Source organism: Taudactylus pleione, unplaced genomic scaffold (assembly GCF_031769625.1).
Source record: "Taudactylus pleione unplaced genomic scaffold, aTauple2 ptg000116l, whole genome shotgun sequence".
In the NCBI taxonomy this organism is placed as follows: Eukaryota; Metazoa; Chordata; class Amphibia; order Anura; family Myobatrachidae; genus Taudactylus; species Taudactylus pleione.
In genome coordinates, this window is record NW_028284518.1 from 10,729,803 (window position 1) to 10,744,645 (window position 14,843).

Consider the following 14,843-nt stretch of genomic DNA (forward strand, 5'->3'; position numbering starts at 1 on the left):
TTAATGTTTTTAAAAGTTTATTTAATTATTAAAATATGTTTTTATACTTTATTTAGGGTCTGATTCAGAGATATACACTATTGCCACCACAGCTGCGATCCCGTACGCAGCCACTTCACGAAAATATGCAAATGTCGCAGGCACCGGGATATGTATTCAAGCCCACTGGTGCATTTCCAAATCCAAGCATCTACATACAAAGTCGCAGCTTCGGTCGCAGATCATTCGATGTTAGCAGCCCGAGTAACTCTATGGTAGTACAGAATGGGTTTGGGAACTGAGATGCCGGATACACATTTTGAGTACGGGATCGTAAACACAGGATGTGACGCTCCTGAAACGATCGTGACACACCTGTGTTTTTAGCCGACACTCCTTGTTACCACTCCCAAACAGAGCAGTAGCGTGGAACCATGGCGCCCGAAGAAAGTGCATGTCATAGCACCCTGTACTGAACTGTGCCAGTGGGGTATGGCCAGCCTGCAGGGGCAGTGGCAAATGCAGGATTTCTAGAGGGGGGTTTCCAAATGCTGGATTTTAGAGTGAGTGTGGCCAGTCCATGAAGACGGTAGAATTAGCACTTAACCAGCTTTAATATGCGTCATACAAAGTATATTGTGTGTCATAATTCCAGCATATAGAGGACCAGCAATCACAGTAAGCCATTAAATGAGGCAGTAGGGCCACCCTTCCTGAGCTGAATGTTTTTATTTTAGATGTAGGCACCATTTCAGTCTATTGGAGCAAGTCCGTTAGTCTGTGGGAGCAGCAGAATAGTCTAGCACTGCACTGGACATATATGTACATATTGGGCTCTGTAGCAGCACATCCCTAACAGTGAATGTTTTCCAGATCTCCTAGTTGGTGCACAGGTTATTTATTACTAAAGCTGGCCATACACGCTTCAATTATTGGGGCGATCCGCCCGATATCCGCAGATCGTCCCGATAATTGTAGCGTGTGTGCGGGCAACCGAAGGTTAAATATTGCTCGATCTGGCATGCCGGATTGTCCAGCATGCCCGTCTGACGCGATATTTAAGAGGTAACTGTCGGCCGTATCGGGCTGTGTATGCCCAGCCGCGGCCGACAGACAGACATTTCCTGTAAAATCGAACCAAATGTGACACCACACTACCAGCGCTAATACATAATACTTAGAGCAAAATGTTGGATTAATCCAAAGTCCTCAAAATCCCATGAGCAGTGGATAATCAGATGACTCTCAAACACAGCATAGTCCGTAGAAATAAATTGCACATGTCCCCATGTAAAAGAAGAGGATGGGCATATAGTGAAGTACAGTTTTAATATATTAAAAACCAATACACATAACACATAAACAGCACACAGAAACACTCCTATCTTGCTAATATGCCACCGCTATTATTAGCACATGGTGGTAATCAGAAAAATCTTTGAAATATGAGATCCCCAACCGGCCAAAATGCAAACAATTACCAGCTGGATTAAGGAAATTTGCAACAGTCAGGTCTTTATGCACCAGTGGATAAGCCGCGATCCAGCATCTGTCCGGAGTATGTGCTGGATTCTAACCGGCGTTCATCCCACGTTCTCTGCACTCTCATCAGTTTGGGGGTCTCAGAAAAAATTACCAACGCGTTTCAACCCCTCGCCTGGGGTCTTTTTCAAGGTCTGCAATCAGTATGATCCCAGAAAAAAATGAGTCCATTAAATACGTGGTGTGTCCTATTAGTGCGGTCCGGACACAGCTGATCTCTATACAATAATAAACTACAAGTCCCATGATCACTTGCTGTGTCCGGCCGATCTCCTCCAATTAATAGCAAGCACGTGATTCCTCTCCTTCCACTATGTGGCCACAATATGTAATATCTTCCAATCCTGATAGCGATACGTCCCTTCCTTAGTAGTAACCATGGTAACTAAGCGCTTCTTAGGAGCGGTGTTTAGTTTTAAGTCCCGATCATCATAGCGTAACTATTAAGTCCACAGACTTTCTCCCATGTAGCTTGCGGAATGAGGTAATACGATTTTAAAGTGCTTTGTGCCTATTAGTATAAAATAACATAACGTTAAAATACATGATAAACATAATAAAAAAGGTTTACAACAACTCATAAAAACCATTTCACCTCAAAGTCGAGGTTCAGCCCTCCCGGTTTAAGAGTACCTAATTCATAAATTTTCTTCATCTCAGCTTTAGCTAGCTGTCTAGGTAAATCTTTTTGCCTCCAATGTCCTGTAATGCAAGATTATCCTATAAATCTTTTTATGGCTGATGGACAACAATTGTGACACTGCTTAAAATTATTTGATAAGGCATGTGTCTCAAGACCGTTTCTTATATTACGTAGGTGTTTTTTGAAAATGCTTTTAAAGAAGAAGGAGAAGGGGTGACTTTATTAGATGAAGATTTAGAAGACACTATGTGTAAATTAGAAAATGTACTTTTAAAAGAAAATAAAATCTGGTGGGAAACTTTAACATTGGAGAAGTATGTTTCCCAAAAATTAATACCAAAAGGGTTAATAATACATAAAGTCGCATCCTTCTCTACACCTGATGGAAATTTTAAAAATAAATGGGACGACATTTTAAAAGAATGTTCCCTGAATCTGATGAAATTGATTATCAGTGAGAGGAAAAAGGATTTATTAGAATTAGAGAAGGAGATTGACTCACATAAAGAGATGGTCACCCGTTTTGCGGATACTCAAGAGTATAAGGATTTTGAAAAGCGCATTGAATATAGTTTACGGAAGAACGAGAAGATTTTAATAGACCGTAAGGTTAAGAAATTTAATAGAGACAGAGCTATATCTAAAACAGAAATTGAACAGAATGAAAGAAATTTGGACAATGGAGGAGTTAGAAGGTTCGTTACAATTCCCTCAAGAGATTTTTCCTCTGAAAATAATAGAATAAGAGAAGAATTTAGAAGGGGAGGGGTAGATAGAAATAGATACACTAATGATATAAGGGGAAGAATTCTCCAAAAATCAGAGGGACAATACAAAAATCACGAGAAGATCTCTATAGGCCCCCATATAGGAATAAAGATAGGTGGGGAGATATTGGGAGAGATTTTATCAGATCCCCTAGGAGAACGGATTGGTATAATAAAAGACGGAATTGGGAGGAAAGAGATGTGGAGATACAAACTAATAATAGGTTTCAACCACTACAGGATTTAGAAAGTTCAACATCTTTTTTATCCAGGAGGAGACGTCTACCGCCCCTGAGATAAGAATTAAATCAAAAAGAGGTTGTAGGGGGTGTAAGATAAATCACAAAATAAAAAGGAAGGCCTCACGAAAGAAAAGAATTAAAAGTAAAGTAGGGACCACTACAAACACAATGACTTTAAAATTACAAAAAGTAAAATTGTTTAACTTGAGCAAACATGTTCTTTCAAAAGAACAGACGACTATGTTGGAAAAGGGTTTAAAATATGCTCCAACTATAGCCCTGAATAAGTTTTCCACGTTTGTGGATCTACAGAAGTATATAAGGAAAATATCAATTAAAAAATTCTTCTTGAGTAAAGAAAGTAATATAGGAGATGAGGAATCAATCACTCCTAATACCCCCTTTAAACCTAAGTCAATTTTCTATCCTTCCTACATTAAGGGCAATTTTATAGATACCTTCTTTTCTATGGTTCATGAAGATATTCAGAAATTGGGTACTAAAATCTCTAAATATAATTTATCTTTCAAAGAAAGAAGGGCTCTAAAAGAATTAAGTGAGATGAAAGAAATGATAATAAAACCCGCCGATAAAGGCGGCGGGATTGTAATCTTAGACAGATCTATGTACGAGGAGGAGGTATTGAAACAACTTGGTGATACATTGACATATGAAAAGTTGAAAGTAGATCCCACAGATGGGATCATAAAGAAGCTTCAAATTATGTTAGATAAATATAGAAACAATGGATTACTAGAGGAGAGAGAATATAAATTCCTCTTAACCACTGAACCAACTATACCAGTTCTGTACATACTCCCGAAGGTTCATAAAGATCCCCTCAATCCCCCAGGGAGGCCAATTGTCTCTGGGATAAATTCAGTGACAGCTAATTTGTCAGAATACATTGACTTCTTTTTGCAACCTTTAGTTACCATGAATAAATCCCATTTAAAAGATACAAAAGATTTATTAAATATGTTACAATTTATTCAATGGGAGGAGGGGCTTATTATGGTGACGGCGGATGTTCGGTCGCTTTATACTATTATAGATCATCAAGAAGGCATTAGGGCCGTAACAGAGTTTTTAAGACAAAGCACTTTAAAACAAGACTTACAGGATTTTATTAAGGAAGGAGTACTGTTTATTTTAACCAATAATTATTTTAATTTTAACGAAAATTTTTATATACAGAAGGTCGGGACGGCGATGGGCACCAGGTTCGCTCCGAGTTACGCTAATTTGTTTATGGGATTGTGGGAAAACGAGAAGATTTGGAACCATAACCCCTATGGAGCGAACCTGGTGTCCTGGTCTAGATATATAGACGACGTTTTATTTTTCTGGAAAGGAGGCTGGGAGCTATTAAATGAATTTTATAATTAATTGAATACTAATTTTAAAAATATAAATTTTACATTCACATCCAGTGATAGCATGGTAAATTTTTTGGACATCAATATATTTATTGAGGATGGGGTTATCAACACCATGAACTTTTACGAAACCCACGGATTCACAAACATATATTCAGGCATATAGCTGTCATCACCAGAATTGGCTTAGCTCAATTCCAGGTAGTCAATTTAGACGCCTTAAACGGAATTGCACAAAGAAAGAAAATTATGATAGACAATCAAAAGAGTTTCAGGATAGATTTTTAGCATGTGGCTATAAGCCAGATCTAATAGAAAAAGTAATGAAAGAGATTAATGAAATACCCAGAGAAGAGCTTCTTGTAAAAAAATCAGATAAAAGATCTGATCATAAACAAAATATTTTTGACTGGGCATTTATTACAACTTACAGCTGTCAGCATAAGATAATTGAAAAAACTCTGAAAAAACATTGGAGCATTTTACAGAAGGATCCAGTGATAGGGACTTTAATTCCGATAAAACCAAAATGCATTTATAGAAAGGCTCCTTCATTAAAAACTGCTCTAGTAAAGAGTGCATTACCAAAAATTAAAAATATGACAACTATTAAATCAAAAGGGTTTTATAGGTGTGGTATATGTATAGCTTGTCGTCATATTAAAAGTACTGGAGCAGCGAAGACAACAACAGTTGAAATAAATGGAAAGATACATCCGATTCGGGAATTTATAACGTGCAATACTAGTAATGTGATATATACTATAGAATGCAAATGTGGCCTTTTTTATATTGGGCGTACCTCAAGACCGGTAAAAGTACGAATAGGGGAACACCTACGTAATATAAGAAACGGTCTTGAGACACATGCCTTATCAAATCATTTTAAGCAGTGTCACAATTGTTGTCCATCAGCCATAAAAAGATTTATAGGATTATCTTGCATTACAGGACATTGGAGGCAAAAAGATTTACCTAGACAGCTAGCTAAAGCTGAGATGAAGAAAATTTATGAATTAGGTACTCTTAAACCGGGAGGGCTGAACCTCGACTTTGAGGTGAAATGGTTTTTATGAGTTGTTGTAAACCTTTTTTATTATGTTTATCATGTATTTTAACGTTATGTTATTTTATACTAATAGGCACAAAGCACTTTAAAATCGTATTACCTCATTCCGCAAGCTACATGGGAGAAAGTCTGTGGACTTAATAGTTACGCTATGATGATCGGGACTTAAAACTAAACACCGCTCCTAAGAAGCGCTTAGTTACCATGGTTACTACTAAGGAAGTGACGTATCGCTATCAGGAGTGGAAGATATTACATATTGTGGCCACATAGCGGAAGGAGAGGAATCACGTGCTTGCTATTAATTGAAGGAGATCGGCCGGACACAGCAAGTGATCATGGGACTTGTAGTTTATTATTGTATAGAGATCAGCTGTGTCCGGACCGCACTAATAGGACACACCACGTATTTAATGGACTCATTTTTTTCTGGGATCATTCTGATTGCAGACCTTGAAAAAGACCCCAGGCGAGGGGTTGAAACGCGTTGGTCATTTTTTCTGAGACCCCCAAACTGACGAGAGTGCAGAGAACGTGGGATGAACGCCGGTTAGAATCCAGCACATACTCCGGACAGATGCTGGATAGCGGCTTATCCACTGGTGCATAAAGACCTGACTGTTGCAAATTTCCTTAATCCAGCTGGTAATTGTTTGCATTTTGGCCGGTTGGGGATCTCATATTTCAAAGATTTTTCTGATTACCACCATGTGCTAATAATAGCGGTGGCATATTAGCAAGATAGGAGTGTTTCTGTGTGCTGTTTGTGTTATGTGTATTGGTTTTTCATATATTAAAACTGTACTTCACTATATGCCCATCCTCTTCTTTTACATGGGGACATGTGCAATTTATTTCTACGGACTATGCTGTGTTTGAGAGTCATCTGATTATCCACTGCTCATGGGATTTTGAGGACTTTGGATTAATCCATCATTTTGCTCTAAGAATTATGTATTAGCGCTGGTAGTGTGGTGTCACATTTGGTTCGATTTTACTATTGTGGTGGAGGGTGAAGGATACCTGTTTATCTTGACACTATCCCACTAGCTGCTTGGGTGCGCATTTTAATTCTGTACAATTTTACATAGACATTTCCTGTGTTCCTTCCTATGGAAGGATAAGGGAAATGTCTCCTCCCCCGGGGGTGGAGCGCAGATGTCGGGTGAATACACTGTGAGAAAACTCACAGTGTATGCTACGGACATCTGCGGCTGGCATGCTGCCAGATAAAATGTCTGTCGGTCTGACAGGCATTTTATCTGCACGTGTATGCCCATTTTGACTGATACATGTTAAAAGATCCACAGCTGGTGCTAATTATTTAATTTGTGATACTGTGAAGAACATGCAGTACTATTAAAATTCTATTGCATTACTATTTCTTTTGTGGTCATGGTGTGGGCTGGGGAGAGGGGTTTCCATGCAGACGGAAACCCCCCTGCATTTGCCTATGGGGGGTATACTGACGTGAAGAGAAAACCAGCAAACAGTGGCAGTATCATGCTGGGCATTGAGGTCCCATTGAGGGAATGCTTCGGTGATGCACTGATATTGGGAAGATGTATGATGCAGTGAAAAGAGTAGAGAAGGGTGCCAGTGGAGAAGTTGCCCATGGCAACCAATCAGCTTTAAGGTTGCATTTATCAAGTACAGTCTATAAAACGATACAGTAGGTAGAAGCTGATTAGTTGCCATGGGTAACATCTCCACTGGCACACTTCTCCATACATCTACCCCATTAAGTTGTAGCTGCTTTTTCACTGCTTTCTTTATGTATAGCACCTAGGATCTGACTTTTATCTCATTTGAATCATTGTTATTAGTCAATAGATTGAGAAGAGATTGTATTATATATTCTGATAATTTAACTTAAATTGACAGAATACATGTGCTAGAGTGAGATTCCAGAGCGTGCACAGCTTATGACTGCGATTACTGCCCCAACCAGCTTTCACTGGAGTGGGAACACCTATGGGGTAGCTCCCTTCTCAGCTATGCTCCTACTTCACAAATATACATTGCAACTACACTACCATTCAAAAGTTTGGGGTCACTTAGAAATGTCCTTATTTTTGAAAGAAAAGCACTGTTTTTTTCAATGAAAATAACATTAAATTAATCAGAAATACACTGTATACATTGGTTAATGTGGTAAATGACTATACTAGCTGCAAACGTGTGGTTTTTAAAGGAATATCTACATAGATGTATATAGGCCCATTTCCAGCAACCATCACTCCAGTGTTCTAATGGTACATTGTGTTTGCCAAGCGCATTAGAAGACTAATGGATGATTACAAAACCCTTGAAAACCCTCGTGCAATTATGTTAGCACAGCTGAAAACGGGTTTGCTCGTTAGAGATCTAGTTGAGTATCTGGAGCATCACATTTGTGGGTTCGATTATAATCTTCAAATGGCCAGGAAAAGAGAACTTTCATGTGAAACTCGACTGTCTATTCTTGTTCTTAGAAATGAAGGCTATTACATGCGAAAAATTGGCAAGAAACTGAACATTTCCTACAACCGTGTGTACTACTCTCTTCAGAGAACAGCACAAACAGGCTCTAACCAGAGTAACCAGAGTAGAAAGAGAAGTGGGAGGCCCCGGGGCACAACTGTGCAAGAAGACAAGTACATTAGAGTCTCTAGTTTGACAAATAGACGCTTCACAAGTCCTCAACTGGCAGCTTCATTAAATGGCACCCGCAAAACGCCAGTGTCAACGACTACAGTAAAGAGGCGACCCCGGGATGCTGGCCTTCTAGGCAGAGTGGCAAAGAAAAAGCCATATCTGAGACTGGCCAATAAAAGGAAAAGATTAAGATGGGCAAAAGAACACAGACATTGGACAGAGGAAGATTGGAAAAAAGTGTTATGGATAGACGAATCGAAGTTTGAGGTGTTTGGATCACACAGAAGAACATTTGTGAGATGCAGAACAAGTGAAAAGATGCTGGAAGAGTGCCTGATGCCATCTGTCAAGCATAGTGGAGGTAATGTGATGGTCTGGGGCTGCTTTGGTGCTGGTAAAGTGGGAGATTTGTACAAGGTAAAAGGGATTTTGAATAAGGAAGGCTATCAGTCCATTTTGCAATGCCATACCCTATGGACAGTGCTTGATTGGAGCCAATTTCCTCCTCCAACAGGACAATGACCCAAAGCACACTTCCAAATTATGCAAGGACTATTTAGGGAAGAAGCAGGCAGCTGGTATTCTATCTGTAATGGAGTGGCCAACACAGTCACCAGATCTCAGCCCCATTGAGCTGTTGTGGGAGCAACTTGACCGTATGGTACGCAAGAAGTGCCCATCAAGCCAATCCAACTTGTGGGAGGTGCTTCAGGAAACGTGGGGTGAAATTTCTTCAGATTACCTCAACAAATTAATAGCTAGAATGCCAAAGGTCTGCAATGCTTTAATTACTGCAAAATGAGCATTCTCTGACGAAAGCAAAGTTTGAAGGACAAAATTATTATTTCAAATGAAAATCATTATTTCTAACCTTGCCAATGTCTTGACTATATGTTCTATTTATTTTGTAACTCATTTGATAAATAAAAGTCAGTTTTCATGTAAAACACGAAATTGTCTGGGTGACCCCAAACTTTTGAACGGTAGTGTATATTAATGTGAGTACACTAATCATGTTCTGTCTGCCACCATTATTATTATTTCCGGTCTCCTAATATTTTTTAAAAGACCTTTCAAATAACATTGTGTGGTCATGTCTGGGAACACCTCCATTACTTTAAATAGCAAAACAGTGACTCTTTTTAAACTCATATCTTATAATTGAAGTTTAGGACTTTACCTCAGATGTGTCACTTTTAAGTCCTTTTAAGCACAATGACTGAATGAGGAGAGAAGGAGGGAGGGGATCAAAGAGGAGAGTGGGAGAGGAAATTGATGATCAAAGGGGGGCGGGGTGACAGATGCCAATAAGAAAGGAGAGGGGAAGGGCAAAGCCAATTAGGGCCAGTGACAGAAGCCAATAAGAAAAGGAGAGGATATGGGTGGTGACAGAAGCCAATAAGAAAGGAGTGGACAGGGGCAAAGAGCCGATCTCAAGGTAGATAGGGGAGGGGAATTAAAGAGGTGAGAAGTGAATGTAATAAATCTGACAGGAAAGGGGAGGTGACAGAAGATGATCACAGAGGAGGGAGGGCCGGAGTGGAGGTAATTGGGCAGCTTGGGAGAGCATGAAATGTAGAAACGGATCTCAGATTCATAATTAGGATATAGAGCAAACAAACCCCATGAATTCAGGAACTCTGCATGGCACCCTCTTTCCATTTTGGCGCCCGGAGCTCATACTCCACTGGAACCACCCTCGCTACACCCCTGCTCCCAAACACTCTCTGACTGTTAATGACACTGAGAATAAATAGTCGCTGCGAGCGACTACGGTAATGTACCTTCACGCATGCACAGTACAACTCAGACACATTAGCAGATGGCCGATAGTCGCTCGACTGCAAAGCATCGACATAGCGTTCAACTCTGATCAGTTCTTTATTGTGTATTTCACATTATTTAAACCAAAAGAAAACACCTGGGCAGGCTAGCTCACATATGCGCAAAACTGACTCAGCAAAGCGGGAAATTAATTAAATTACTGCTCCAGACCAATATTTTTGAGGCTTCCAGACCAGTATTCAGCAGCTGAACGACTGAGTAACTATATCAGTGACATATTTTAAATAAATGTTGGCAGTAAATGAATCATAATTATCACTGCAATAGGGCTGTTAACAATAAATATACCACTGGGCATGGCTTAGCTGGCATCTGGGACAGACGCTCAGTGAAAGCGCTCCATCTCTTACCTGCTGACCTGGGGATTCAGCTATCTGTACCGGTTCTAGAGCTACAAGGACCTGTCCACCAGTGACCGGAACCATCTCCCGTGGGTCCCCACTTATCCAGCTGCCAGCTGTGCTTTGGGCCTACTCAGCTGGCAGAAGCTGCAGCCTCGATTTTCGGTGCGGGCACACAGGTCTTTCCAATCCTTTGCAGATAGCTGAAGTCTCAGTTGTGTTATCATTGGCCCTGTGTATGAATCCACCAATCCACCTAGTGAATTTCTGCAGAGCAAACTGTGCCTACCTGCCTGTTTAGCTGGGCATGCACATATGAGGTACAGCTGGCCCCCATTATACTTTGTCTCTTAAATGAACTACTGTATAAAACATAAAAATGTGGCAGGTAAGAATTAATTTTGCACACTCTCATAAATAATTTTGTTAACCAAGTGTGCAAAATTCATAGCTGGGTCACAAGTTGTAGTCATAAAACTAGTTGTATAAAGGAAAGGTGTTGGAACTGAAATTATAATGCTTTATTGTGTAGCAAATCAAATTTCATAACATAAAAGGTATAAATTGACTCTACAAAATTAAGTTTGATTTAATAGAAAAAAGGTGCTTTGCTCCAAAACTTTCCACTTAATGTACTATTGTTGCCTGTGCTGAATTAATGAACTGATGTTTCAAATAACCTTCATCTTCAATTAATTAAAGTCAGTACTGGTAACTGCACCAATAAATGAACAAGGAAGGTCAGGAGCATTTTTTACCAGGTGGAAGGGGTCATGTTGGTGGGTGTAAAATACATAAAATTATTAGGAATTTCTACATAATGGATTTAGTTTATAGAAAAGAAAAAATATTCCACAAAATAAACACTGTGCAAGTGACGTGCTAATTAATTAAAGTATCAAAAACTAATCAAAAAAGTTAATTTGGTGGTACACGTTTTCTGTTGCTCCTGGCAATCTCAAAAGCTCTACTATATAATTTCACAACTCACTGATGCATTTTTTAACTGAATGATGTGGGAGAAATATTACAGAAAAGCTAGCGTACATAGTGGGAGTATTGAAAATTACATTCTTGCATTATACTTTTTGCTCCTATTTTTATGTGAGAGCCAAGCCTGGATTTGTATTTTTTTACACAAGCCATCTTTTTTGTGCTAACCCATTCTCCCAAGCAAAATATGTAGATAATGATTTAGTAAAGTACAAAAACCCATCAATAAAATCGTGGAGTAGAGTTCCTTCTCTGGACCATGTACCCTATGTAAGGACCTATGTGGTATTTCCATAAATCTAAACTTGAGCTGCACGTGAAAAATAAAATTGCTAGGCTTCAAATGTTATTATGCAGGCATATATAGTGGTTCCTAAATCGGTCATGTAATTTTTGAACATATTAATAACACATACAACATGGCATAAGCTTATAACATCTCTTGATGTGTATCTTGATACAGCCACATATTTACAGTGTATTTTATTTTCAAGTGTCTCACAATATACAGTATAACTTTAGCCACAATTCTGCATCAACAAATGTGTGCTATTGTTTGCCCTGAACAATTGGGTCCTACTCTATCTAAATGAGGCTCATAGTGATAAAAATCACTTTTTTTGTTGTTGTTATTTACAGTTAATTTGCTAGCCACCAAATTTATGAAAGGCAAATAAATCTAAAAATACCCAGTTTTGCAAACTTCCCTAAAAATAATTTATAGACATTGGGCCTGATTCAGCTTTGTGGTTTTACCAAGGTGCTCAGTTACTTGCTACATCTTACTATATTCCCAAAGCTGAATCAGGCCCATTGATTTCTCAAGCATATAACAAGGGAACTCTATTCATTAAAGAATAAATTTTGTAAATTGCTGAAAATCCCCCAAAACGTTTTTACTAGTTCAGACATTCAAGATTTATTTAAAGCTTCCAGCATCTCAATTGTGTTAAACATACTGTAGTGCCCCCACTCTGCATTATGCCAGACTGAACCCCAGTTTGCATATTCCGCAGCACCCCCCACATTGATGATGTAGCTATGTGTGGCGGCTTCCTGTGTGTGTTGCCCGTGGGCGTCTGTCCCAGCTGCCCTGTTGTTAATCCACGATAATGATACACACTATTGTTACATCTTTTCTCCCACATATTCTAGGATATCTATTTGGAGAAATCTGCATATACTCAAAAGAAAGAGAGAGCTCTGGAATCAACCCCCCTTTCATCATTGACTATTTAAAGGAGCCCAGTTGAGAGGCCCCAGCTGTTCCTGGCCGCTCATTCTTTTCCTCACTTGTTCCCTAAGAAGCATCTGGCACCAACTACCCACATTCCCATCTCCTTAATATTTATTACAATTTTACTTTTGATACTAACCACTACTTAAAAACACTTTAAGATCTTTGCACATATATTGTCGTCTAAGTGCTCTTACTGTATATTCCAAATATTTCTCTTTTCCAGATTAAATTAACAATTAAATACTCATTACTAGCTTTATATAATTGCCTATATATAATAAAACAGGATTTAGTTGAACATTTACTAACCATCTCTGGTTTCCACACTCAGTTGTAGACCCAGATTGTGTTGTGGATTCATTACCCATAAGTTGCTTGTTGCAGTAATGTCAAACTCCAACCATCCTTCTTCAGAAGCCCAAACTGTCTGGGTATCCAACAGAAAAATATCAGATGCCCTGTTATTAGAACAAGACAAAGACATTTTAGTATGTAGTCCTGAAATAGACAAAATGGGAGAGAAAATAATGCGGAAGTGTTAGGCAGACAAAGAGAAACAGACAGAGGGGGAAGGAGAGAGAGATGGGGAAGATAAACTCAGGTGAAGCCAGGAACAACTGCTAGTATTCTTAAATAATATAATCTTTGTCACATTTATTTATTTTTTAAAACATGACATTTTAAAATATGGCATTACAATATATAAAATAGCATTCATAAATGAACGTTGTATTCTGTAGTTGTCTTAACATATCAATTTGCACTTCAGAAGCACCCAAAAAATACAATGAACCAACTGCACTAAACTTGCCAGATTGCAAGGTAGAATAGGCTACTGAATATAAAAAAATGCAATATTTTAATTTTAATTGCCACCTTTATTGAGATAATACTTTCACCCATGGGTTAAAAGATCAATTAGACACCACTTGCGCTATGGAATTTGCATGCTGCTTGGTCCACTACACCTGTACACCAACCACACAATACAGATTAATAACAGACCAAAATAGTGGACACTAGTGCTGAATTCCAAAGGTTACATAAATAAAGTATCAATCTGTAACACCACTTATTTTTTTCCCACTCCTGATATATTTGTCAATTATTGTGACGGCTGTCTCTGTGCAATGAGGATTGTTCCCTTACACAAAATAACATGTATTGATCGAAAATAGATTTAGAAAATAGGGATATGCAAGTCAACAAAAAGATTGAACATTTTGAGAAATCACTAATTGATAATAAGAATAGGAAGTTGTCAAGAGATCAGAATGATTATAACAAAGGTCAAATTAGGACTTATAATAGATCTCATCGTATGCCGTATTCAGATAGATCCAGCTTTAGATCTCCTCATCTTGTACGTTATAACAATAGACAACCAGATAAATCCTCTGAATTCATTGGGGAAAAAAGAATGCCGAATAGATCAAACACTAGGTATATCTCTAGATCTGATAACTTTAGAGCCAGAAGGAAAAACTCTTGGTCAGATTTTGAACATCAAAATCGGTTTGAGAATCTGACCGAGGTAACTGACACCCCTACTCATGACATAAGGACAGCAAGAACCACCTATAATAAAAAGAATAAACCAATGGTGTCCAATTCATCTACTACCTCACGTTTTTTTATGGATAGATCCTCGGACACATCAATATACTCCCCCATCAGCCTCTCAGACACACAAAACAGAGCTAAGAGCAGGTTGGTCGACCAAAAGAAACAGAGATGTAGAGCTAGAGGAGGACGAGGAGGTAACCGACATAAGAAATCCCAACAAAAATGTAAGATGGCGATAAATGATAGTAAGGGTATATTTAATCTTTCGGATAAAATCCTAGCGGATAATGAATTGTCCTTACTCCAAAAGGGATTAAAATTCGCTCCGGCAACTAAACCCAATTTATTTACACTTTTTGTTGATTTAAATAAATATGTTAGGACCCTTAGTCGGAAACGTTTTTTTGCATTAAAATCCCTTAAAAATAAACAGTTAGAGGGTTACCCTATTGTTCTAGACATGGAAGATAGGATTTCTCTTGAAATTCTAGAGTCCCTAGGCAGAGAAAATGAGGGACCTTCAGATTCTTATTTGGAAGCCGATACAGAGTCGTCTTTAAGTTCTACACAGATTTATAACACCAATTATAATAATCATAC

The 14,843-nt window shown here is 38.6% G+C and overlaps 1 protein-coding gene across 1 annotated transcript in view; it reads right to left on the reverse strand.

Annotated features, from left to right (window-relative positions):
* The window catches only part of BMP6 (bone morphogenetic protein 6), a 438,277-nt gene that overhangs the window by 75,751 nt on the left and 347,683 nt on the right, over positions 1-14,843 (reverse strand). The window contains exon 3 of the mRNA XM_088471775.1: positions 12,987-13,135. Coding sequence (XP_088327901.1) covers positions 12,987-13,135 — 149 coding nt within the window. The remainder of the gene's footprint in view (positions 1-12,986; positions 13,136-14,843) is intronic.